Source organism: Dryobates pubescens, chromosome 31 (genome assembly GCF_014839835.1).
Source record: "Dryobates pubescens isolate bDryPub1 chromosome 31, bDryPub1.pri, whole genome shotgun sequence".
NCBI classification, from domain to species: domain Eukaryota; kingdom Metazoa; phylum Chordata; class Aves; order Piciformes; family Picidae; genus Dryobates; species Dryobates pubescens.
This window is the reverse complement of record NC_071642.1, coordinates 6063894-6088712: the sequence shown is the minus strand read 5'-3', so window position 1 is coordinate 6088712 and position 24819 is coordinate 6063894. Positions and strand designations below refer to the sequence as shown.

Sequence of the window (24819 nt, the reverse complement as noted above, 5' to 3'; positions counted from 1 at the left end):
CGGTACCCGGCGTTAAAGCGACAGGCAGGGCACTCTAGGACCCAGCCTTAGGCTCTCTAAAAAAAGAGAAAGAAACAGGTTTTTAACACCCTCCACATCAGACAAGAAGTGCTTTGTTCTTCTGTGCAGCTTCCTCCTGCGTGCCCTGCAGGCACCTCTCGATCCTCTGCTACCCCTGCAACAGGCACTGGAAGGTGAGCCAAAGCAGCTGCTGCTCCAAGCTGTGTGTGGCTCTGGCTACATCCCTGGCTACCCAACACTTCCTCTGACCCAGATCCTGGCTTGACCTGTGTGCACCCAGGGCAGCCACCTGCTGCCTCTGGGATGACACAGTCCCTTCTTGCCCATGTCCCCAAGGGCACACCTGGCCTCAGCACAAACTCGCCACACTTGCAACATGCAAGAGACCCAGCAGGCACCCATGGGTGCTGGAACAACCAAGCAAGTTTGCAGTGGTGCCAGGGTGTGCCCAAAGTGCACTGGGCTGTGCAAAACTCCCGGTGAGCTGCAAGGATAGCTCCTTGCCACCACTTGTGATTTTGCCACCAAAGTTTTCCCCTCCTGCCACCCAGCATCCCATCCCACTTGGACTCCAGTCACAGTTTTTACCCCAGGAATTTGGGGGGTACATTTAGACCCTCTCCCAGGAAGGTGGTGGCTCTTTTCCTTCCTGAAAAATGGGAGTAGGGATAATCTCTGGGCAAGCAGAGGCTAACCACCTCTGCTGCCTAGCTGCAGGTTGGAGCCGGGTGTTTTGCACCGCCCTGTTAACATCCCAAGCCCCCCACCCCCTCCCAAGAGAAGAGAGAAGAAGGAAGGAAGGTTTACGCACCATCGGACTTACCCCGAAATTGGAAGCGGCAAAGCGGTCGGAGGCTGAGACGTTGGTGGAAGCCGTGGTGTGGGCATAATAGGCATTGATGTTGGCCAGCAGGGTGCTCATCACAGCTGGCACCCCTGGGCACATGTACTTGGAGGAAAGGCAGGCAAAGTGCCTGCAGAGAGAGAGGAACGGTGAGCGCGGGGCCACGGCAGGGACTGCCCGCAGGAAGGGGCACAGGGTTTGGAGTGCAGGCAGAGAAGGGGAGGGAGGGGTGCACAGGGGTGGGGTGTGCCAGGGGAGCACGCCTGCCTCTGTGGCAGGCAGGTGGGTGCAAACAGCAGCAGAAGAGGAATATGTTGACTGTGACCTCCCCAACCCAGGACAGCTGGAGATTCTTTGAGCAGAGTGGAGGGCAAGGAACTCACGTCATGGCCTGGTAGATGGACTCCACCCCGTAGCGCATTGCAAACTCATCCACAATCTCCTGGGCTGTCTCATCAAAGTAAACCTTCCAGGCATCGTCCCCCTTGGCATCAGGGATCTTCACCACCCCATTGTTTTGCAAATCCGTCACAAAATGGAAAAGGTTCTGGAAGCACAGAGGAGTCCCATCAGGTCCCCACGGCCAGTGCTGTGGCACAGAAGCACTGCTGGGGCAGGGGCCATGCCCCTGTGCCTACTCGAGCTGCTCACCTCATGCAGGCAGGTGTATTGCACATGGTAGGGAGCCACCTTCTCCTCGCCCTTGATCTCCACACTGATGTGTAGCCGGATGGCTCCTGACACAGCTGACTTGTCTGTCCTCTTGTCTGCAGGGATACAGGGAGGGGGGTAAGATGTGAGGTCTTCCCCAGAGCTACTCTGCTCATTCCTGGCCCCAAAGATGGGCAGCCAGCTCCAGCAGCTGAGGGGCTCTTCGGGGCTGGGGCCAAGGGGATGCCCAGCAGCAAGCGCAGCCAGGCGAGAGTACAACGCAACCAAGGCATTGCAGAGAGGAGTTTGGCCAGATCTCCTCTCCATGGGCTACAGAGATGTGGCCTCTCCATGCCTCAGTTTCCACTCTACAAAGGGCCAGGGCTCCAGACCTCCTGAGTACAGGGTTTTGAGAATGACCCTGGGAGAACACTCAATCCCCATGGCTTTCACTGCTGAGTGTTTTTCACAGCACTGAGGTGCTGAAGAGCCCTCAGGCCAGGGCTGGCAGCACCAGCTCCTGGGAACTCGGGGCCATGGCAGGGCAGCCGGTTACCGAGGTTGTACCAGACGTCCATCTCCCCGCTCAGGGTCCGGACCTCAATGATTGTCTGCCCCAGGAAGTCATCAGACTCCCTCTTGAAGCGCTGCTTGACGCGGGACTTGATGTCGTCGTCTTCATCCCAGACGCGGACTTTGATGCGGTCAGAGGAATTATGGCACTCACTGGGGAGGTGAGAAGAGGCAAGCCCCAGATGAGCGGGGAAATCTTTCCAGGCTCTCCCCAGCCTCTGTTTCCCTAAACAAGGGGAGTCACCCCAGCAACAGGCAGGAACTGGGGAAGAGAGTAGATGTGGGGGCCCCAGTCCTCCCTGGTGGGCTTGGCAGGGCTCTGCCCCAGCTTGGATCAGCTCCCATAGATGGAAGCCAAATCCTCCCTCGCACAAACCCAGCATTCCCAGCAGCCCCCTGTCCACCCTAAGATGGGGCAGGTCGAGGCCTCCACCACCCTGCAGCGATATGCCAACAGCTTGCATAGCCCAGCATGACCAGAGTGGCCCTGAAAGGGGACAGAGAGGGAAGGGGTGAACTTACAAATGGAAATTCTCCTCCCAGACTGGGTTGAGATTGCCGTAGATAGTTTTAGTCCTTTTTTTTGTCTTTCCAACCTGGACAGTGACATATGGGTCACTGGAACCCGTCTTATCCTTTGCTTGCAGGCCCTGGGCACAAACAACTGCAACACAGCATGGCACAGTACAGCATGCGTGCCCATCCACATGAGGCACATGGGTGGCACACACAGCAAAGAGAAAAAAAACAGGCAAAGAGAGAAGTCAGTGCCACAGTCACACCAAGATCCCCACAGCAGGCACCTTGTACCCTGGCAGAGCCCCAGGGGCTGAAGGTGCTTTGCAGAACGAGGGGCAGGAGGGGGTTGGAGCACACAGCATCCTTGTGCATGAGGGCAGCCACAGGGTCCCTCCCACAGCACATGGTGCCAAGCACAACCAGTACCTACCCGTGATGCTGATCTTGGCTGACCATTTAGAGGTGCCATCCAGGACACTCTGCTTCACTGCCTTCATCTGCTGCGTGTGCGTGGTCTTGGTGACCCCAAACACCTCCTGGATCAGCTCAAATATCTCCGGTTTGTTGCGCTCCCGGATCTTCATGCGGTCCTTGAGCACCATGATGATATTCTGTGTCCGGTCCTCTGCTCCATGCTTGGAGCTCTTCTCTGCTGCCCCTGGGAGAAGACAGACACAGGTGAGACAGAGGCAGGGGGAGGCAAGTGTCATCCAGCAGAGAGCCAAGAGCCTCCCATGCCCACCATGGATGAACAAATTTTAACCTGGAAGGCTGTACATCCCGCCCAGGACAGAGCTGCCCTGCTCACCACTTCCCCCATGCACAAGACAAAAGTATTGCTCTCCCTGGGGCCTCTCCCTCCTCCCCCTCCCAAAGAGAAGGGATGAAGTTGCAGGCAACAGTTCCTTACTTTGCAGGCAGTCTGCATTGAGCAGGTCCTGGCACTTCTCGTGACACTTGACACCACACTCAGCACAACGCATGCCCTGCCGGGCAATGCCCCACAGCAGCCCCTCACACTCGTAGCAATAGGTCGGGGTGGTGGCCGTCCACACCTCAAAGTTGTGGGGTGTTGTGCAGGAGATGGGGTACACTAAGGCTTGCAGGGTCTTCTTGTAAACATGGTTTTTCTGTGCAAGGACAGAAGACAGCAGGGGGAAAGCTCAGGCTTCCCTGTACAGCATCTGAGAGGGTGCAGATACCTCATCCACAGATGCAGCCATAAGCATCTTGGCTGCTTTGGCATCACCAGAGGAGGATGCTGGCGTGGCACAGACCCCACATCTTCATTGCTGGCCCAGCTGGCTGTTGTTTATCCCTCCCACTATGATTGCCCACACCCCAGCCAGCCCCAGCACTTACCAGCTCCTCATTGTTCAAGGTGCTTGAGGCCAGTGCAGATGTGATTCCTGCTTTCCTGGACTGAACCAGGGACTGTGGGAAAGAAACATAGTTCTGAGATCCAGCAGGGCATGGAGTGTTCCTCCTGCACTCCTTTGGGGTCACAGTGGCTGCAAAACACCAGGGATAGACTCCCACCTCAGGGAAGAGTGGGTGCTGGTTGCATGGGGGGACAGCCCAGCTCCCTAAGATGCCAGTGCTGCAGTGCCACCCTGCTTCACCATGGGACTGTGTTATGGTTTTAGGGCTATGCTTAACTGAAGGTTTTCCAGAGGATTTGAGTCTAGGGGCTGGACAGAATAATGAAAGGTAAGTTTATCTCATCCAATTGGTCTGCAGAATTTCTTGTGTTTTGCAGCACAAGTTTGTTTTCTCCCTCTCTGGGCTCTCCCTTGCCTGGCTTCTTGCTTCTCTGTCTCTGCCTTTGACCTTGCTTGCTTGGATGTCTGATATTCTGTTTGGGTTTGGTAAGGTGCAGCATGGGATAGAGAGAACTTAGCTTTACACAGCCCTCTGGACTTTTATGTCCAGGGGTGTGTGGGTCTGTACAGGGGGGAAAAGAGAGAGAGATGCATTATTTGTACAAGGGGGTGTTGTGTTGTTGTTAAGCTGTAAATATAGGTCAGTAAATGTTGTATATGTTTACTGCCTATTGTACTTTCATATTTAGTCTACTTCTGTAAATATAATTTCATTTGACTTCCCAATTCTGCCTAAGTGTGGCAAATTTACTCCCTGGGGTAAATTTCCAAACTGCTGTGTGGTGCAATCCAAACTACAACAGACTGGAAGGAATTTAGCAGCCTATGGCATGCCCAGTTCAGCCACAACAGGGCACAGCTTCTCAACATGTCTTGAGAGCCCAGGGAGACAAGGGTGAGGGGCACTTACCATGGCCTGTGGGCAGCCAGGGCCGGCGAGGGGGAAACAAAAGGCTGTTAGTGCAGGTCAGCTCCAGCAGAGCAAGTCCTAGCCCCTTCCCTCTGGAACAAGTGGGAATTGGGGCAACACCAACCCCTCACCCAGTGCTGGGCCAATCTCTAGGGGGTTTCCCACCCCGTGCCACAGGCTGACTCCAGCCTGCCAAATCCCAGCAGGGAAAAACAGCAGCCCTGCCCAACTCCTCCACTCTGCCCATCCCATCACCATCCACAACCCAACACCCCAAAACCCCAACACCAACACAACACAATGCAGAAGCATCAGTGGCTGCCCAAGCGGGCTGGGGGGTGGAGGGTACTGGGGTGAGGACAGCAGTGGGGGGAGCAAGATAGGGGCAGCAGGATGGGAGAGAGCAGGCAAGTTGAGGACAGGATGGAGGTACCCTGAGGAGGGCACAAAGAGAGGGAGAAGGTGAAGGGGGCCTAATTCTGGTGCAAAGGGTGTCTGGGTTCCAAAATTGCTGTTTGCTGTCACCAGGGGGTGACAGCAGACTGGCTCTGTGCATTTCCACCCAGCGGCTGGATGGGACCCCAGCATGAGGCCTTGGCTGTAGTGGTGCAGTGTGACAGTGGTGGCAACAAGAGCATAGCGAGGTCTCTGCATCTCAGAAACGCCAGCACCACCCCTCCTCTGGCACAGGGCTCATCTGCCTAGCACCAGCATGGTACAAGCTGTAGGGATCCTGTGGCGGGTGGGACAGGAAAGGACCAGGGACACAGACTGGTAAAAAGATGAGAAATGAGACACAGCCCAGGGAAGCCTTGATCTGATGCTTGGTGTACAGACAGGGCCCTGGAGAAGCACCCTAGGGCAGGGAGAGCCCAGCTGTGCTGTCCTCACAGCTCCCTACTGTGAGGGCCAGGGCCAGGAGACCCCCAAACAGCCTGGGACACCCCCACACCCTACCAGTGGGTCTGGAGCAGGACGGGCAGTGCTGGCCAGCAGCACCCAAGGGTGCTCTTTCTTTAACCTTTCAGACCACGCTCACCAGATCGCTGACTAGAGGGAGAGATTTGCGTCCAGGCTTAATGTCGGGCATGCTGTTAATGCAGCGCAGAAACCTTACTGCCGCCCCCCTGGACAGCCAAGCCAGGCCAGAGAAGAGAAAACAGAAAACACAAAACACAAGCCACGTTAGAGGCAGCTGGGGAGCAGGGCACGGCCGCCCGGCAAGCGTTGGCGCAGTCCAGCGGGGCACAGCGGAAGCGAGGCCAGGAGCGGCGTGACGCTAGGAGGAGCCTCACCAAATCGCTAACTAGGGGAATGGGCTTTCGCTTGCGAATGTCCGGCATGCTGTCTATAATGATCAGCCCGCCGCCAGGCCTGCAAAAGAGACGAGAGTCAGCAGGCAGGGCGAGGCCGAGGCAGCCAGGGGCTCTCTGCTTCTGCCCGCTCTTCCCTCAGGACTTGGCGGTCAAGCCCCAGGTGGCCTAGGATGCACCCATGGAACCCCCCCTCCCCCCATCCCACCTCATCCCCAGCTGGGGCAGGGATCCCTGGACTAAAAACTGGGGGGAAGGGGATTCTGCCAGCAAGTTGCTGTTTTCCAGGTGCAGATGTTTTGCTTCAGTGGTGTCACAGCAAAACACAGGAGAAAAAAATCCCTAGCCCGTTTGGCTCTGCAGCACGGAGTTGGAGAGCTGGAGCTTCCCTCTGCGACATCGAAGGTGAGCACTGAGCCCTTCTGCTTCAAGAGAAACCAAAGCAGCACAGCTCAGGCAGAAATGCTGCCCTGCAGCCTCCAGCCCTGGCTGCAAGAAAACCTCTGTATGATCTGGTGGTTTCTCAAGGAAACCTGCCAGGTTCTCCCTGGGTCAGCAGTAGGGCAGCCTGTGAGGGTGAGATGGGGGTAAGACTCACAGACTACCCAGGTGAGAGGTTCAGGGGTCCCCATGGCACCACTCAAGTCCTAGATGGCAGGGCAGAAGTGGAAACTACCACCCCAGCTCGGTCCCATCCCAACCTACTCACCTCCTTGTTCTCCCCCTCAACACGTGGACATGGAGCGGTGGCATCTCTGCTGGCTCCTCCAAAAGCACCGAGTGACCAGCATTCAGCCCAAAAATCTGGCCCCTTGCATGACCATAGCTGGACAATGCTTCCCCATGCCAGCCCCCCATGAATTCAGTAATCACATCCTAAAGAGGAGGGAAGAGCAGCCTGCGAGCCCCAAAAGCCAGAAGGTACCACGTACTCACCCGCCTTTGAACCACAGGGATTTAGCTTCTCCATCGCCTTCTCCACGGGCCTGCAAGACATGGGGCAACTGTCACAGGTGCAGTCCTGAGCCCCCATCTCATCTGCCTCCCCAGGGCTCAGTTCTGCTGGCATCTGAGTGCCCAGCCAATGCCTGCAGCACTGAGGAGGCATGGAAAGGGTTTAGAGCGTGGGCAGAGAAGAGCAGGTTCTAAAGGGAGGGGGCATTTCTCAGCAAAGGGCTCCCACTGGGAATGAAACACCTTCAAGAGGCTGAGCTAGGCAAGCAGTGGGCACACTTCAGCAGAGGGGCTTGGGTTGGCAAAGCAGTGGAGATGGCTGCAACATGTGAAAGTGGGGGACTGGAAAAGCATCTTTGCAAAGGCTCAGCAGGTCCACACAGACTCACAGCCAGCTGGAGAGAATTGCAGGGAAAAGCCAGAACACACCAGGCATGGGGTGTGTGCAGGGACGGTCCCACAATGCCACCTCCTGTGCAGGGGGCATTGTTTTGGGGGAGAAGGGAAGGAAGAGCCAATGGTAGCTCCCTCGTGGGGAAATCCCTGCACAACACACACCCCAGACACAATGGGGGCACACAGGTTGCCGGGTCGTTGGGTTGGACATGCTTACCTGCAGGCAGGCTACACCCCTTCCCTGCAGGAAGGGAAGGCGCGGGTGCAAGGGCCATGGTGGTGGACAACTGAAAAGAGAAGCGGTGGGGAGGGGGACCAAAGCCCCAGGGGGGTGAATCCAGAGCCAAAACAAAATGAAAAGATGGAGGATGGAGTCTAAAAACAGAACAAAAAATCGTCAACTCAATACAAAGGAGAGGGTGGAGAGGCTGGCACAAGCACACCACATCCAGCACACACCAAGGGAAGGTCCTCAGCGCTCCCTGTCCCTCATGAGGGTCCCACTTGGTGTGAATGGAGTTGTAGGGCCACTACTGTTAGAGGCCTCCAGGTCCCCACTGCCCTCAGGGTGTGGGATGTCCTTGGGAACAGGGAGCAGATGTGTCCAGAAAATGCCCAGTGGCAGGAAGAGGACACGATCCCAACTTAGCATGTGGCCAGCTCTGGGACTCGGCAGCGGGTAGCCACGGGGGTGCTCACCTCCTGCAGCTGCATGCAGACTTTGTTGAAGGCTCTCAGCCAGTTGGCTTTGGCTCGTGCTTTGGGGTCCTGCACCTCCACCTCTGCCTGCTCCCTGAAAGCACACACACCTTGCTCACCTCCCAAGCACAGCACCGGGGAGGAAGGAGTCAGCCCTCATATCCCAGGCAAGACTGAGGCTGCAGTTTAGGGGTCCTGATGGGCCTTGAGGCAGTCTGGCCATGGCAAAACCCCTCTCCAGGGGTGGACTCTACAAAGGTAGCAAGTCCCACTGCAAAGGGCAGCACAGTTAAAGCAGAGCGATGAGGAGGAGCCATCAGGGAAAGGGCAGCTCAGTCTCTCTGCCCTAGGCACCCAAGTGACACAGAGGGATCCATCCAGGAGCAGAGGGTCAGAGAAGTGCCAGTGACACAAGCATGTGGAATCAACATCCTTTGCTCCTTATCTCCTCAGCAGGACACTCTGGCCACTCTCCACCATGGTGGGACCTTCCAGAGTTAAAAGCTCCCAACCCCTTAGCGGCTCCAAGCCCAGGAGCACCTGCCAGCCTGAGCGTGCTGGCTGGTGTGGATTTTTTCCTCCTCTCTTGCAAAATCAAGACATGGAAGACAAGAAAAACATCCCAGCCTCCTGGAGAGCCTGATGTGACATGACACTGGAAATGGATGCCCAGAACCAGGCTGGGATGACGCCAGGGGCAGCTCAGGAGGTGACCCCCTGTGGGGCCTTGCCTGTGCTAAGCTGTGGTCCCTAGCAGAAATCCATAGTCCCTGGTGCCCAGCCCCCTGCCCAGACAACAGGCACTGCAGACAGACCTTTGCCAGGACTCTGATTAGTCCTTGGGCCCAAATGTGCATTTTTTCTGAAAAAGATCATTATGGCTTCCTTAAAATCAGAGTCACCAGCTCTGCTCTACAATTTAAACTAAATAAAAGACCAAGAGAAAGCTTCTCCTGCTCCTCCTCTGCACAGAGCAGTGATACTCACCAAAGCACGCTAAAGTGAATGTGTTCAATCATTAAAGGCAGAGACCAATACATAGAATCACAGAGTGGTTTGGGTTGGAAGGAACCTGACAAATCACCTAGTTCCAACCCCATGCCATGGGCAGGGACATCTCCCACTAGATCAGGTTGCTCAAGGCAACACTTCCAGGACTGAAGCCTCCACAGCCTCTCTGGGCAACGTGTTCCAGTGCCTCACAACCCTCGCGGGGAAGAATTTCAGCCTAGTGTTTAACCTAAATCTAACTTCCTGCAGTCTGAAGCCATTGTCCATCATCCTATCACTGCATGCCTTTGTAACAAGTCCAGCTATCCTCCAGCTATCCCATAGGCCTCCTTCAGGCTTATAGAAATTATTCCCTCAATATAAATTAGTCACATGCTGCAGCAGGGACCTGGCAACCAAACACTTCATCTGTAGCGCATAGGAGGCCATGGATGATCTTTTAGCACTGGCCAAGGGAGAGGACTGACTCCTATGAAGCAGTCTTCTGACTGTGATGAGCTCCAGCATACACCCTCCATGCAGGGAGCCAATAGCTTGAGCCAGAGGAGAAGAATCTCAGCTCCAAGCCCTCACCTCCTCCATTTCCAGGTTTGTCCCAGGTTATAATCCCGCAGCACAGTAGCCCTGACAGGATCTCAAATGCATTGAGCTCTGCTGGGCCCAGGCAGTGTGCCCAAGAGGACTCACCCTTGCCTGGGTGGCACAACGTGGGCTTCCCCAACTTTGGTGCTTGAAGCACCTGGATAGGCCCCAGGCACTGCAGAAGGTCTCCGGTGCTGCCCCTTGACAATGCAGCACAGCACCAGCCCCAGCCCACCTCCAGAGCATCCTCAGTGTCATCAAGCACAGAGCAATCCCAGGAACAGATCAACATCTCCCTCCTACCTCTCAGCCAGTTCTGGGAGCTCAGGTTCATGGGTTGCTTCTTCAAGGGGAACTTCCTTTGATTCCTGCTGGGCCTGGAGAGCCTCTGGGGACTTCTGGGGGGCAGAGATATCCTTCTCCTCTTTCCTCTCCTCCTTCTTCTCCTGCTGCTGCAGCTTCATCTGTGGGACCAGCTGGGGTTGCTGCTGCTGCTGCTGTTGTGGTGGCTGCTGCTGCTGCCCAGGAGATTTCTGTGGTAAGGGGTAGGCATCATGCTCAGTGGTTTCATAGGTGCTCTGCTCCTGCAGGTCCTCCTCCTCCTTGGGGTAGCCTTCTTCATTCTCACTGTAGTCCTCATTGAACTCATCCTCATTGAACTCTTCCTCCTCCTCCTCTTCCTCTTCCTCCTCTTCCCCCTCCTCTAAATAGAGGACATCTTCCTCCTCCTCCTCCTCCTCCCAGTGGGGCGAGTCCTTGTGGTAGCTGACAGAGCTGTGGCAGGAGTGGTAGGAGTCTCCATCCCTCTCATCCAGCTCCGAGTCCCGCAGGCTCTCGTTCTCGAAGTCCTCACTCAGCTGGGAGCTCCCCTGGCTAAGCTCTGCCGACGAGGCATAGCGGCTGCTTCCTGTGGGGCTGTGGGGACAAGGGGACAAGGACAGGGCTTCCATAGGTCCACAGCCTGGATTGCCCCATGCACCCCAGCAAGAGCTTGAGGTGAGACAACAGTGCAGCTTCCCCAGGGGCAGAGCTCTAGGTGAGCACCAGGCTCGGGCTTCTTGTCCTGGGAGTTGAATGCAGAGACTCAGGAGACACCATGGGCTGGGAACAGCCCCACAGGCCCCACAGGTCAGGCACTCTCAAGGGCCTAACCTTCTCAACTGGGCTGAGTGTGGGGAGGTAGGTGATGGTGTGTGTCCCCTCAGCTTATCCCTGCCAGGGATGGAAGCACAGTGCAGCCAGGCAGCACCCCCAGCCAGGTTCTGCCTCCGGCTTCTCCCAGACCATCCTGCCCCAAACCCTTAGATCCATCACTCAATATCTTACTCTGACACCTCAGAACTCCCCGTAGACCTCCTGGGTATTCCCTCCCTCAGCACCATCACTCCCTTTAACCACATGATCCCTACCCAAGGAGTTCCCTCTCCACTCCTCCTGCCGGGCCAGACCCCTTGCAACCACCCCCATCTGTCCCATTGGCCTCAGACCTTCCAGCACTCCCCATTCACAGCCACCTGCTCCTGGGGGAGCAGCAATGCAAAGGGTCTCCTGCAGCTCAGGAGGCTGCTGCAGACAGGGCGGCTGCAGAGGTCCATGGAGAGAGGCTCACATAAGCAAACATGCAGACAGGACAGCGACATGCCTAGGAAGAGGCTGACACCATGTCTCCAGCACTGGCAGCTAGGGCTCAGGAGTGGGCAAGGGCTCAGGGGACAAGGGGATGGGACAGGATAGGCAGAGTCCTGGGCCCAGAGTAGGAGGGCCAGGCAGTGGGGAGCCAGGAGACACCACAGGAAGGAGGATGCTGGAGAATATCCACGCTGGTGCCAGCAGGAAGGCATACTAGCATCATCCAGGTACCCTGGGGAGTCAGGGAACAGAGAGGCAGGAGTCATGGCTTATGTCTGGAAACCTCTCACCTCTGCAGCCCGATTCTGTCCAGAGCTGAGAGAAGGGACCCTTGGCACACCATGAGGGTCCCAATCACTGTATAAGGCTTTTGCCCAGCCAGGTGCTTCCTGGGAGGTGACCAAAAATGGAGGGTGGCATTTGAGTCCCTGAGGCCCCAGCTCCCATACCTTCTGGCATGACAGCGAACAGGCAGCAGTGCTGCCAGTCAGTCACTGTGCCAGTGAGCAGGGCCAAGGTGCTGGGACATCACCCCCATGAACTGGGACACAGCAGCAAGAAGGGACACCACGGGGCCAAGAGAGACCTAGAGCATGCCAACACTGCTCCTCTGCAAGGCAGCCTGGGGCGGGGAGACAGAGACCCTGCAGTGGCACGAGACCACCCCTGCCAGGACTGGTGTTGGCCTCACCACGGCTGCAAGGACCAACTACAGCACACTGCGACGGCACACAGCAGACAGCACTGCAGCCACCCACGGCACACAGTGCTGCAGCCATCCACGGCACACAGTGCTGCAGCCACCCACCTATCGGACAGGTCTAGGGACCGCCTGCTCTCAAGGGAAGGCTGGCGGCTGGACCGCCTGCTCGACTCAGAAGCGGACTCAGCGTCGCTGCGCCCGTGAGCGGCAGAGTCGACGCTACCATAGCGTCTGCCGGGGAGGAGAGGAAGAGCATCAGTGAAGTTCCAGGCGACGCACCGCTGCCACCCACCGTGCCCTGGCATCCCCTGCTGCTGTCAGGATGCCAGCAGGAAGCCTCTGTCCTGGTGGATGGGGCTGGCACCTTAGGCCGGATGCCGGCGAGGAACTGGGCTGCGCTGTGGCTAAGGTGATGACACGCCAAGCAGGCATTCCTGCCTGCAGCCACCTCTGCACCCCCAGCCACGCCACATCCCACGAGCTCAGCTCCCAGCAAGGGCAGATGGGGCTTGGGGGTCCCAAAGCCCAGCAAGGACAGAGAAGAGTGGTGACCCAGAAGAGCTTGAAATCCTCTCAGTTAGAAGGTAGGTCTTGGGGCTGGCACCAGCGCCGTCTTCCTCACCTCAACATCCTTGCCTCTGTCACTCACTGCCCTGGGAGCACCCTCCCTGACATCACCCCAGGAACTCTGCCACCTGTGAGGGCAGATTGAGAGAGTAGGTCCCAAGGCTGAGCTGGCTATGCCAACACTACCTGATGGGATGCTGGTCTGAGTAGTCCATCTCGTAGCTCTGCATGGAGTCAGTGTAGGAGTCACGGGAGCTCTGCTGCTGGTGCCTCATGGGGTACTGGTGGACAGAGGCATTGGGCTGGGAGGTGGTGTAGTAGGGCGGTGGGATGCTGTTGCTGGTCTCGCTGCGGTAATCACTGTCTCGGTCATCCACTGTGCTGTCAGGGTCATCATCTGCAAGGGGCCACAGTGAGCAGGAGAGCCCCACAGATGTTGCAGCTTGGGGTACCCCAAATCTGCCCCGTGCCCAGCACAGCCCCGCTACTGCCACCACCGTGCTGCCACAGCCATGGGACCATGCTGGGGAGATGGACTCAGGAAGTGGTGGGGCACAAGATGTGCAGGTTCCCCTCTACAGAAAGGGGCTTGGAGCAAAAAGGGGCAGGGGGAGGGGGAAAATAATATGTACACAAAGGGGCAAGATGAGGACAGGATGGAGGCAAAGCCCAACCTGCTCATTGCCACCAGGCCACCCTGAGAGTACAGAGCCTCATAGTGCCAGCTTATGAGGACAGCCCTGCACAGCACAGGGGGCTCAGTGCTTCCATCCTCACCCAGCACAGACCCACAGCATGAGGCCACAGGACCCCTGAGCAGCCCCAGGCTAGGCTATGGCACAGAAAAGGGGGATGCATTGGGGACCACCAAGCAGAGAGGGAAGAGGGGACAGGATACTCACTCTGCTGTTCTCCCCAGCCAAAATAGTTCCAGTTGCCTACAAAAAATAACAACAAAAAAAGGTAGAGACAGTAAGTATGGAGGCAGCTTCAGGGCAGCTGCAGGAGCTGGCTGGGAAGAAACAGCATCTTCCTGGAATGGTGGCACCAAGCTTGGCTGGGGACAGTGCCCCAAGATGGGTTGGGGCACAGCATCCAAGGGTGAGGCACGTTGGCACTGAGCTGTGCTGGGGAGAGGGATGGGGACTGGGCAATGCAGTACTAAAATGGGATGGGGTCTAAGTGTGGGCAAGGTGGCATTGAAGTGCACTGGGGACAGTGCCAGGGCCTAGGCATGATGATAGCAAAACAGGCTATGAACAGTGCCTGAGGCTGGGCATGGAGACATCAACCCAGGCTGGGGACAGTGCTATGGCACAGGTTGGGACAAGCCAAGCTGCCACCCCAGCTCTCCCAGATCTCTCTGCCAGTGCCCCACCAAGCATCCCCCTTGTCAGCCTTGCTGCCCCTTGCCCAGGTTCCCCAGAGGACTGTCCTTACCAGCCTCATTGCTGTGCCCACCCACCCCCTTTTCCCCTAGAACTCAGCTCTGCAGGAGGGCTCAAACACTGCAGGGCAAGGAGAAAGCAAGGAAACATCAGCAGACATGGGAGAGATGATGGGAACAAAGATTGAGATAGGGTGTGGAGTGAGGCTGAGACCCACTTAGGTTGGAGTCCAGTGCCCCAAGGCAAGCATGGACCCCATGGTGTGGGGAGCTGGAGGGACAGGGCAGTGGAGGGTCTCACAGCAGGGCAGAACAGGATAGCACTTACAGCATTGGGAGCTGTGAACGGGCAGAGGCTTTTCCTGCTCCTCCTGGAAGGCATACTGGGGAGAGACAGGCCAGTGAGGGCTGCTTGCTCAGCACTGCTGCTCCCTGAGCCTCACCCTGGGCCTGGCTATGCCCTGACTTACATCATCCTGGTCCCGCATGGCATTGAGCTGCTCCAGCTTCTTGGCCCAGTACCTGGCCTCCTCCTCAGGGATATCTGCAAGAGCAAAGAGCACAACTGGTGCACAGATACCCCACCCTAAACCAGCCCCCAGCTTTTGGGGCTACAGGATCAGACACCCATCCTCACCCCCAAGGCCCATGAGCACCCCCAGCCCTGAAGGCCCAGGGATGATACCCACCCAGTGGTAGCTCAAAGCGGGTGTCAAGGAGGATTCGGTGGAAAGTGGGATCCTTGGTGCCTGAAATCTCATTGTCAGTCATGATAACCTGGGAGTCAAGTGTGAGCCATTCCCCAGGGCCCTCCTGCAGGGCAGAAATGGGGGTGAAGAGAGCCGTCACAGACGCCCGTTCTCTGGTACCACAACCCCATGCACCAAGGGTGCTGAAACAGGGCCCTCTCCAAGGACAGCCAGGGGTTGGCTACATGTCCTTTAGGATCTGACAGGGGGATGGACATGTCTGGCTCCCTACCTCATTGGACTGCCGGATGGTCCGGAGGGGGATCCACACCGTCCCCACCATGGTGTCCCAGATCAGGCCCTTGTTCCACACCTCCACCGTCAGGCCCAGGTCAAGCCGGTTGATCTCACTGGGGAGAGGCATCAGGTCACCCCAGCAGTGCCCCAGGGCCACCCCAGCCTCTGCCTGTCTCCTTGGTCCCAGGACTCAGGTAAGCCTGCCAAGACTGGGGACAGGCAGAGCACTAGCAGTGGAGGACCTCCCCATGACAGGGTGGCAGGAGGGAGCAGCAGGGGCGGGAGAAGCAAGCGCGGCCCCTGGTTACTCACAACATGAAGTCCTGCTCCCAGGCAGGCAGGTTGCCCCGCACCGCAATGGTTGTGCTCTTGACATTTTGCACCTTCAGTGTCACGTAGGTGTTAAACTTCTCTGTGGGAGCAAAAGCACAGGCAAGTGGCCCCCAGTGCATCCCCCACCCCAGCCATGCACCCACCCCCTAGGCACCCTGTACTGCCACCCTCCCATGGAGTCCTCTGCACTGCCCTCAGTGCTCTAATACAAGTTGTCCAGGCTAGCTCTGAGCCCCCCCAATCCTGTCCATGGCACCCCCATCTCTGTGTGTGCCAGACAATGCCTCCAGAGCTGAGGCTGGGCCTGGCACCCCCTTGCCACCACCCAGCCCTTCTTCTGATCCTGCCACATCCAGTCAGCCCAAAAGCCAAAGCCCAGCCCCACCCCCCAAGGTGGGCAGGCAGGTGTGGTGGTTGCTTACCTTGGGGCCCGTCGAACTTGGCCTTTTTAACTGCAAGGGACAGAGAGGGAGGGAAGAGGTTCAGCCTGGGAGACTCGTGCAGCGGCTGGGGACTCCCACCCCAGATCTGAATGCTCCCCCACCTCCACCATTCCCAGTTGCAAGATGGGGAAAGGTGGTGAGATCCCTCCTCCTGGTGGCATAAACCAGGAGACCCCCAGTGCCAGGCACAAAGGAGGGCGATGAGGCATGAGCTGGAGCAGGGCACCAGAGAGCAACAAAAGCCTACTCCCAAAAACTGCCCCTCTGGGACAACCTGAAACATCTGACTGCAATCCCAAATGCCCAGCCTCCCTTCCCTGCATTTTCCTCATCATGTCTGAGTTCAGATCCATTTGGGATGCTACCATATGTGTGCTGCTGTGAAAGGACCAGGGTGGGGGGTACTGGGAGAACCCTCCTCCAGCTCCAGTCCCCACAAGAGCCACCAGCCCAGCAACACCAGGGTTAAGGCTCTCACCATCTCCCACCACTGACCCAGATTTCATCCAGGAAAGATGGGGGATAGGGAAGCTGCAACCCTCCCCACCTGATCACAGCCCTTGGGGTAGTGGAGGTGTACCCCAAAGTGTGGTGTAGCTGAGAGCCCCAAAGTGGCCCCCACTGCACCCCAGCCCTGTCCCCCTCCTGTGGACACCTGAGACTGGCTCCCATCCTGCCCATTGGAGACTCCCCCCAGGGGGCTGATTGCATGGGGTGGGACAGTGGCTGCATCTGGGCCAGATCCTGCTTAGCACTATGGGAACAAATGCCCCCAGTGCAGGGAGCTGCAGATCCCAGCCAGCAGGATGCTCTTGTCCCTAGAAGCTTCTTGTCTAAATATCCCCAAATGTCATCAAATCCCCAGCTTGGCACAAAATCAACTTCTCCTGTGACTCCTAGGCCTTCAAAGCTTCCTCAATACTCACAACCTCCCAGCAAAACCCTGGGTCTCACATGCCTGCTACCAGTATCATAGACTCAATAAGGTTGGAAAAGCCCTCAAAGATCATCAAGTCCAACCTGTATCACCAGTGGGTCACCAGGCTCCAGAGATGTCCTGGGTGACAGAGCCATAGAGAGGAGCTTGGAGGAACCCTGCTCTGATGACCCCTCAGCTTTACACCAGTGCTGCAAGTGGGAGTGCAGGGGGGGTTGGTACCCAAGTTTTGTCCACAATGGGGAGGCAAACAGGCAGCTGGGAAGAGCCAGGCACCAGCACTGCCAAAGCCAAGAGGTGGCAGAGGCAAGCAGTGTCCTCAGGGCTCCCAGGAGGGGAGCAGGCAGGGAAGGAATGACACAGCATCCAGAGAACAGTTAAATGACGCGGGTGCCAGCAGAGGAAGGACCAACGTGACTGAGGAGGGATGAAAATAGCCCTGGTGATACCAGAGGTAATTTGATTTCAGAGAAATGCTACTTGTCAGCCACTTATCACCCACTGCCAGCACTGGAGGGGCCATGGGGATGCTACCAATTCCACGTGCCTAGCAAGGTTCAGAGGAGGCAGCATGAGCAGCCCCTGCCTGGCCTCAGGGTGCCTCTAGGGGGATGTAAGGCAGAGGGAAATCACTGGCTCAGCCTTAGCACACCCTTCAGAAGATAACAGTGGATCCTTTTTGGCTTGGCCACCTGTGCTGTGCCAAGAAGGCCACAGGCAGGGTGACTCATTGCCCAAAGGAAGATCACCAGCTCCATAACTGGCAGCCATGCTCCCAGGGAATCACAGGACTCTTGAGTACTGGGGCTTCAGTCAGGGATGGGGGTGCTGGTTCAAGGTACAAGGCTCTGGGATCCTGAAGATCCCCTAGTGTGGCAGACCTAGGAGCTCAGGCAATTGGGTGAGGACAGCTGGCATCACTGTGCAGTACAATATTAGACTGTTTGTGGTTTGTGTATAATATAATATAATATAATATAATATAATATAATATAATATAATATAATGTAACACTGATTTCTATTTCATAGTCTAGAATATATTGGGCTTGTTACTATTCTGCTCTAATACATTATTTGGTACCAGGACCTGCCTGTGGTGTGTGCTCAGAGCTGCAGAGGGACCCTCAGCATGGGAGCTTGCCCTTGCCTCAGACCTAGGTGCAGCCATCAGTGCTAACTGCTCTCCACCAGCTCCTGCCTCTGAGACAGGAGAGCAGGGGAAGGAAAGCTCCAAAAATACACAAGCTGCCAGGAACAAACAATCACCCAGGGACCACGTGGCTCTTCTGGCTGTCAGATACTGTTGAGGAGAAGTCCTGCTGCCACCATCTGCAGCCAATGGCCCAGAGTGGGCTGTGTCACCCTCCCACCCAACAACAGGTCCTCAAAGATGGCACAGGGATGATGGGTCCTGGGGTGCCACCCTTGGGTTAAGTTCTCTGTGATCCTTCAGACAAGGAGCTGGGGACAGCAGGACCCCATGGGAGTGGGTGGTTGAAAGAATTGAGGCATCTTCCAGGTCTGGGTGGTGATCAGCCTCCTCCTGGGGGCCATGTTGGCCCACTGGGGAAACCGCACAGGAGGCAGCTGGCAGGGGTCAGAATGGCAACAGTGTGAAAACCAGGCTGGGCTGTTGGCATCCCACAATAGGTCTATCCTTCTGTCTGCAAAACCATATACCTACCTCTTCATCCATCCATTCACCCATCCATCCACCTGTCTGTCCATATACTGGACTGCGTGTCTCTGTCCATCCATCCTTTCACCATCCATTCACTCACCTGTCTCTCCATCCACACCCTCCCTCCACCATACATCCAACCACCCACCCATCCACTTACCCACCCATCCTCTTACCCACCCACTCCTCTGTCTGCCTGCTCCCATCTCCCCACCCCACCATCCATCTGACCATTCGTCTATCCACTTGTTCCTCCAGATGTCCCTCCACCCACCTGTCCATCTGTCTCACTCACCACTTCAGACACCCTCCTCCCAGACATGCATCCCTGTCCTCACTCACCCCAGGGCCATTTCAGTGCCCCTCACTGAGGTGCATCCCCCCAGCATGAAGCTCTCAGGGGTTGTGCATGGCCTCAGCCCCTTAAGAGAGATAAGAGAAGACTGAGGGAGGCTGTGGGGTGGCACCTCCACCCCTGGGACCCTAAAAATAGGATGACAGAAACAGCAAATTCCAGCGAGCAGCAGCTGGGAGGTGGGGGAAGCCTGAACCTGACGGGAGCTGTTTCTCACCATCCACCCTCAGGGAGCTGTTCCCCTCCACCCTCGGCTTCACCGGAGGTGTCACGCTGTGTGACAGTCCCTTAAATGGGAGCAAAGATGCCAGCCTCCCCTGCCAGAGGGGCAGACCCCAACCTGGGACTGGCTGCTGCACAGGGCATGCCAGCTTTAGCTCAGCTCCTGGCCTTCCAGGCAGCTGCTCACCGCACTGCCGTGGGAGAGGTGGCTGTGATAGCACCTAAGGGACAAGGATGCGGTGGGAGAGGGAAAGCTCCCATTGTCCTCCTGATTTCCCCTGGGGAGGGGACACTGTTCACCTTGCTCCCAAATGCCACTCTGCCACCTCCCTTCTGCCACCCTGAGACTCACCAGTGCCTCCCCCTCATGGTGCCACAGGACCTGGAAAGGGGGAAAGGGACCCCCCCAGACTTCTCACTCCCTCATCTGAGCACACAATCCAGAGTGACTGCAGGATCCTGCTGTGCACCGAGCTGGGCAGGGCTCAACATGCCCGAGTGCGAGGATCCCCCACATGCACAGTCCTCCCAATATGGGATGACCAGCACCCCTAAGTGGGACCCCACCACCCCACCACACTCCTGCCCTGATCCTCATAGCTGCATACAACTCCCCCAGCATCATCATGCCCGAGGTGGGACTGCATGTGCAGGGGCATGGGGGGGGTGTAATCTGGGGAAGTGTATAGGAGTTGGGGGGGCAGGGGAGGGAGGAAAATAGGGGGATTTGGAGATGTATGGGGTTGGTTTGGCAGGATGGGAATGTGGAGGTGCTTGGAGACAGCTGATGTCTGGGAGCAGGGAGGGTCTTTGGAGTGAGGGGTTTTGGGGCATGGAAATTGAGGGACTTGGAGATAGAGGTGGGGCATTGGGGGGCATCTGGGGCATGCTTAGGGTGGGGACGTTTGGGAACACAGGGGTTTGTGTCTGCATGGTGGGGGTGCTTAAGGATAGACGTGTGGAGCAGGGCTCTGTAGGCGTGTTTGAGGGGGTATTTGGGGAGAGATGAGAGGGTGAACGGGTGGGGGTCTTTGCAGGACTGCGTTTGAGGGGTGAGTGGGGAAAGATGGGGGAGGGGGAGAGGGAAAAGAAGGAGGCTTCAAGGGGCCTGGAGGTGGAGAGGGTCAGACGAGGGAGGCTGGGATGGGAGCTGCAAGGGGGCCTCCTTCACTGGCGCTGCCCACGGCGGAGGTGCCCCCGGGTGGGCGGGCAGTGCCCACGCACCCCCTCGCTTCCCCACCCCCGCTCCAGGGCCCGGCGCCGCGCGCGCCCCCGCCGGTTCATTCATAAATCCGGGCGCCGGTTTTTTGTGAATGAAGCCTTTCCCACACCCTCCTCCCAGCCTGCGCCGGACCCCAGCATCCCGCTGCTCCCCGCAGGGAGCTCTGTCGGTACCGGGGCAGGGGGACCCGCCCGTGGCAGCCAACGGGGCTCCTGGGGGCGGCCCGCCGCCCCCTCCCCGCGACATGCTCCCCTCTGCCCCGGTACCTCCGACACAGAGCAGCGACATGGTCCCAAAGGCGGCGCCGGCGCGGGGGGCGCGGAGGGGGCGCGGAGGGGGCTCGGCGCCGCTCCCGCCGCCGCCCCTGTGGCTAGCGGGCGGCCATCTTGTTCCAGCACCGGGGACAGCTCCTGACGTCACCCCACCCCGCCCCCGCCCCCGCCGCCGCGTAACGGAGCCGCCGGGCACCGCCCCGCGCCGCGCCGAGGGGCGGGCGGCGCTCGATGGGCTGGGCGAGGCCAGCCTCGGTGTGTGCGGCGGCGGAGCGGCTGCGCGGCGCGGAGCTGCCACATCCGCATTACCCGGGGAAGGGGGGCGGGGGGGCTCCGTCCTACCAACATCGCTCCCAGAGGGGAGAACCTGCCCAGCCCACCCTGCGCCAGGGGCCTGCCTTGCACAGCCCCGGGGTCTGTGGTGCTCTCCTTGGCCCTGGAAGCTGGGGGCATCTGGCTTGTATAGCTCTGGGGCACTCCGTCCTGCCTGCGCAGCCCCAAAGGAGAGGTGATTTTGGGGAGCAGCGTCCACCCTACCCCCTGGGCAGGCTTACAGCCCCTGGGGCAGGAGGCAGCGATGTGCCAAGCTGTGCCTGTTCACGAATGGGGTGAAGCAGGGGGGCATAAATTGTTGTTGGCCCTTCCCAGGAGGGTCCCCTCCCCTCTCTCCACCTTCAGTGTCACATTCCAAAGAGATGCTCAGGTCACATCTCAGGGACTGGAGAGGCCCAGGAAAGGATACAGAAGGGGTCCCACGTGGGAGTTAAAGCAGAGGCCCCAGCTCCACCATCTGGGAACATGAGCTCAGCGTGGCAGGTACAACTGCCCTGACGGACACCAAAGCCTGGCAGACACCTGACAGAGGACTAAGGCTTGTTGGGGGCTCACTAGGAGCCAATTAAGATCAGCTTGGTGCCTTTTGGACAATACCTGGTGCTTCCAGGCCCAGGCTCTTACCTTGCTTTGGTGTGGTTCTGTGAGCTTGGCCCTCCAACTAATTAGAACTGACCAGAGTGCACCCTCGACTGAGAGGAACAATGGAGTCCCACTACAGAGACATTTGGAGTTGGTTTCCACGCAGGAAGCAGCTTGGCAGTAAGATCCTCTCCCCTTGCAATGGTATCTAAAGATACTTTTGTGGATTGAGTCCTCAGCCTCCCTTTGGTGTGTATTTTGGGTACCCTTCGGTGGGAGGTTCCACCTTAGGAGTGAGAATGAGTACATTTTGGTTCATGCTCCTAGAAAGAATACTCTTTAAAGCCTAGGGCTGGAGCTCAGCTGATTGTGTCACAGTGTATTCCCAACTGACATCCCACCCTGTCACTTGACTGTGTTAGGAAGAGTGCTGAATAATTTTGGTTACAATAAATCTACATTTTTGGGTCACTGTTGCTGTCTGCTTTGTGGGTGCCTCTGCCACACTGAATCAGGGTTTCACCACAGAATGTATCGAGTTGGAAGGGACCCGCAAAGGTCTTCTTATCCAACCCCCCTGCAATGAGCAGGGGACACCTCCAGCTAGATCAGGTTACTCCGGACTCCACCGTGTTTGACCTTGAATGTCTCCAGCAAGGGGCCTCCGCATCTCTGGGCAACCTGTTCCAGTATTTCACTACCTTCATTGTGCAGAGCTTCCTCCTGATGTCCAGCCTAAATCCATCCTTTCCTAGTTTCAAACCATTACCCCTCGTTCCAGCACTACAAGCCCTTCTAAACAGTCCCTCCCCAGCTATCCTGCAGCTGTCTCTGTCTGCCTGCCCCTGGCTGCCTCCCTTCTTGCTGCAGAGCCAGGTGATGGATTCACTCTTCCACCCTACTGCTGCCAGTGACTCTGTAGTGTAAACAAGGGTGGCATCATGTTACTCCCACGGGATCATCACATCTTGCAGGGCCTAGCAGAAGGTGGGGTCAAGGACAGCAAGGGACAAAAAGATGACAAGGGAAGCTGAGGGACAGGACAGTGAGGGAGGATGTGCAGGGCCCTGGGTGCCCTGCTCTGGTGTTGCATAGTGCCTCTGATCACTGATCATAGTCCCAGCCCAGTCCAGGGCCCATAGCCCTGGAGTGAGCCAGCCCTCTGCATGAGCCAGCACACAGGTGTGCACACCCACCCTAGGCTGTGCATGGAGCCCAAGCACACCCAGCCATGCTACGAGCAGGCAGCAGGGGGGGATGCCCAGGGAGGTGATGTAGGGTGCTGCAGAGGTAGGCAGAGTCCTGCATGCCTGGGAAACTGAAGCAGAGCACTGAGTTTCATACCACCAGATCCATGCAGAGAAGCCAGTCATCCTGGGCAATGTGGGAATGCTGAAGCATTCCTGCCCAAGGGCCCTCTAGACAGAGAAGCTGGCTCAGTCACACTCCCTTCATAGAATCCCAGAATGGTCTGGGCTGGAAGGGACCTCCAAAGGTTATCCAGTCCAACCCCTCTGCAGTCAGCAGGGACATCCTCCACTAGATCAAGTTGCCCAGAGTCTAAAATCCAATCTAAATATGCTCTGCTCTAGTTTGAAGCCTTGCCCCTCATCCTGTCACTGCAGACCTTTGGGAACAGTCCCTCTGCAGCCTTCTTGTAGCCCCCTTCATGTATAGGAAGGTTGCTATTAGGTGCCCCCAATGCCTTCTCCAGGCTGAACACCCTCAGCTCCCTCAGCCTGTCCTTGTAGCAGAGCTGTTCCAGTCCCCTGATCATTTTAATGATCTCTCATCCATCAGCATCTCCAAGTCCTTTTCCACAGGTCTGCTTTCTATCACCTCCTCCCCCAGTCTGTGCTGATTGTGGGGATTGTTTCCAGGTCATCTGGTGCTTCTCTTCCCAGCAGCTCTGACCCAGGGATGGCAGAGATGGCCCATGCCAGGGCAGGAGTTAATGCCTGGCATGGCAACCAACACTGCAGTTACTTCCTCTTGCCTACCTGAGGAGGGGCTCACCCCTCTTCTGGCACATGGAAAGTAATTCCACATTCCCATGAAGCTGGGGTAATGCCCATGAGTATGGACTAGCTCTGCTAAACTGGGCTGGCTGCATGGTACCACCTTAGCCCTGGCAGCATCCCATTTCCATGGTGCCCACCTCATGACCACCACCCTGTCAGGGCTGCAGTGTCCTTAGATCCTGTGAGGGCTCTTCCCAACTCCACAAAGGCTGCTCCATCCCCCACTGTATTTTTGAGTGCTGTCTTGTGGCATCTCCTCCTTGCTTCTTCCAGCACTGCAGCCCCAGGGCAGGAGAGCTCTGCTTCAAGCAGGACAAGTCTCTTCCACTCACACATGTGCTGTGTGTGCCAACACACACACACCACACCACGCTTGTGCGCACGCAGATTTGCACCCATGCACAGGCATGCACACGCACATCCGCACAGGCATGCAGACACACTCTGCTTTCAAACCATCCTTTTCAAGACAAACAGCAATTCTTAAACTGGAACATTTACCTCATGAGGGGCCTGCAGCCCAGTGAGACTTTCCAGCACCCTCATCCCAAAGCATCTTCCTTCCAGCCCTGGTACCCAACACTGAGTTGCTCCCATTGCTCACCTCTGGGTTTATTTTCTGCCCGAAGCCTTCATTCATATGAAAACAAATCTCATCAGATGGGGAAATGTTCATGAAAAGCTCTCGAGCCCCTTCTCAAAAAAAGCCTGGCTTTTGATTAAAAACAAGAACAAAGAAAGAATAGTATAATAAAATAATTGTTTTTAAAAAATCAAATAACCAAAACAACCAAAACCACAGAAAGCAATCTCCAGGCCTTGAAATTAATTATTTCCAGGGCCTCAGCTCCTACAGTCTGTCTCTCATGCTGTTTCCCTTCCCACACAGCCATTTCCTCCATCCACAAATCACCAAGTGCTGTGTCCACAGTGGAGGCCAAGCCCCCAGTGCAGGCAGTGCCTGGTGCTGCAGATCCCAGCCAGCAGGATGCTCTTATCCCCAGAAGCTTCTTGTCTAAATATCCCCAAATGTCATCAAATCCCCAGCTCGGCCAAAATCAGCTTCTCCTGTGACTCCTTGGCCTTCAAAGTCTCCTCAATACTCACATCCTTCCAGCAAAACCCTAGGCCTCACCTGCCTGCTACCAGCATCACCGATGGGTCACCAGGCTCCAGAGATGCCCTGAGCAGCTGGGCATCTCCTGACAGAGCCATGGAGAGGAGCTTTGGAAGAGCGGTGCTCTGTCAGCATGTTGACTGAGTGATTGGGCAGGGCTGGAAAACCAGCA

General features: G+C 57.0%; 1 protein-coding gene across 1 annotated transcript in view; it reads right to left on the bottom strand.

Annotated features, from left to right (window-relative positions):
• UNC13A (unc-13 homolog A) overlaps window positions 1–20741 on the bottom strand; it is a 37237-nt gene extending 16496 nt beyond the window's left edge. The window contains exons 1-22 of the mRNA XM_054174841.1: window positions 20589–20741; window positions 15883–15912; window positions 15440–15539; window positions 15123–15240; window positions 14831–14954; window positions 14612–14685; window positions 14470–14524; window positions 13657–13692; window positions 12941–13151; window positions 10159–10770; window positions 8263–8356; window positions 7150–7199; window positions 6196–6274; window positions 4901–4906; window positions 3971–4042; window positions 3519–3738; window positions 3039–3266; window positions 2612–2753; window positions 2073–2242; window positions 1517–1632; window positions 1249–1412; window positions 845–995 (exon numbers count right to left, since the gene is read on the bottom strand). Of these exons, the coding sequence (XP_054030816.1) occupies window positions 845–995; window positions 1249–1412; window positions 1517–1632; window positions 2073–2242; window positions 2612–2753; window positions 3039–3266; window positions 3519–3738; window positions 3971–4042; window positions 4901–4906; window positions 6196–6274; window positions 7150–7199; window positions 8263–8356; window positions 10159–10770; window positions 12941–13151; window positions 13657–13692; window positions 14470–14524; window positions 14612–14685; window positions 14831–14954; window positions 15123–15240; window positions 15440–15539; window positions 15883–15912; window positions 20589–20610 (2874 nt within the window). The 5' untranslated portion in view covers window positions 20611–20741. The remainder of the gene's footprint in view (window positions 1–844; window positions 996–1248; window positions 1413–1516; window positions 1633–2072; window positions 2243–2611; window positions 2754–3038; window positions 3267–3518; window positions 3739–3970; window positions 4043–4900; window positions 4907–6195; window positions 6275–7149; window positions 7200–8262; window positions 8357–10158; window positions 10771–12940; window positions 13152–13656; window positions 13693–14469; window positions 14525–14611; window positions 14686–14830; window positions 14955–15122; window positions 15241–15439; window positions 15540–15882; window positions 15913–20588) is intronic.
• Between the last annotated feature and the right edge of the window lie 4078 nt (window positions 20742–24819).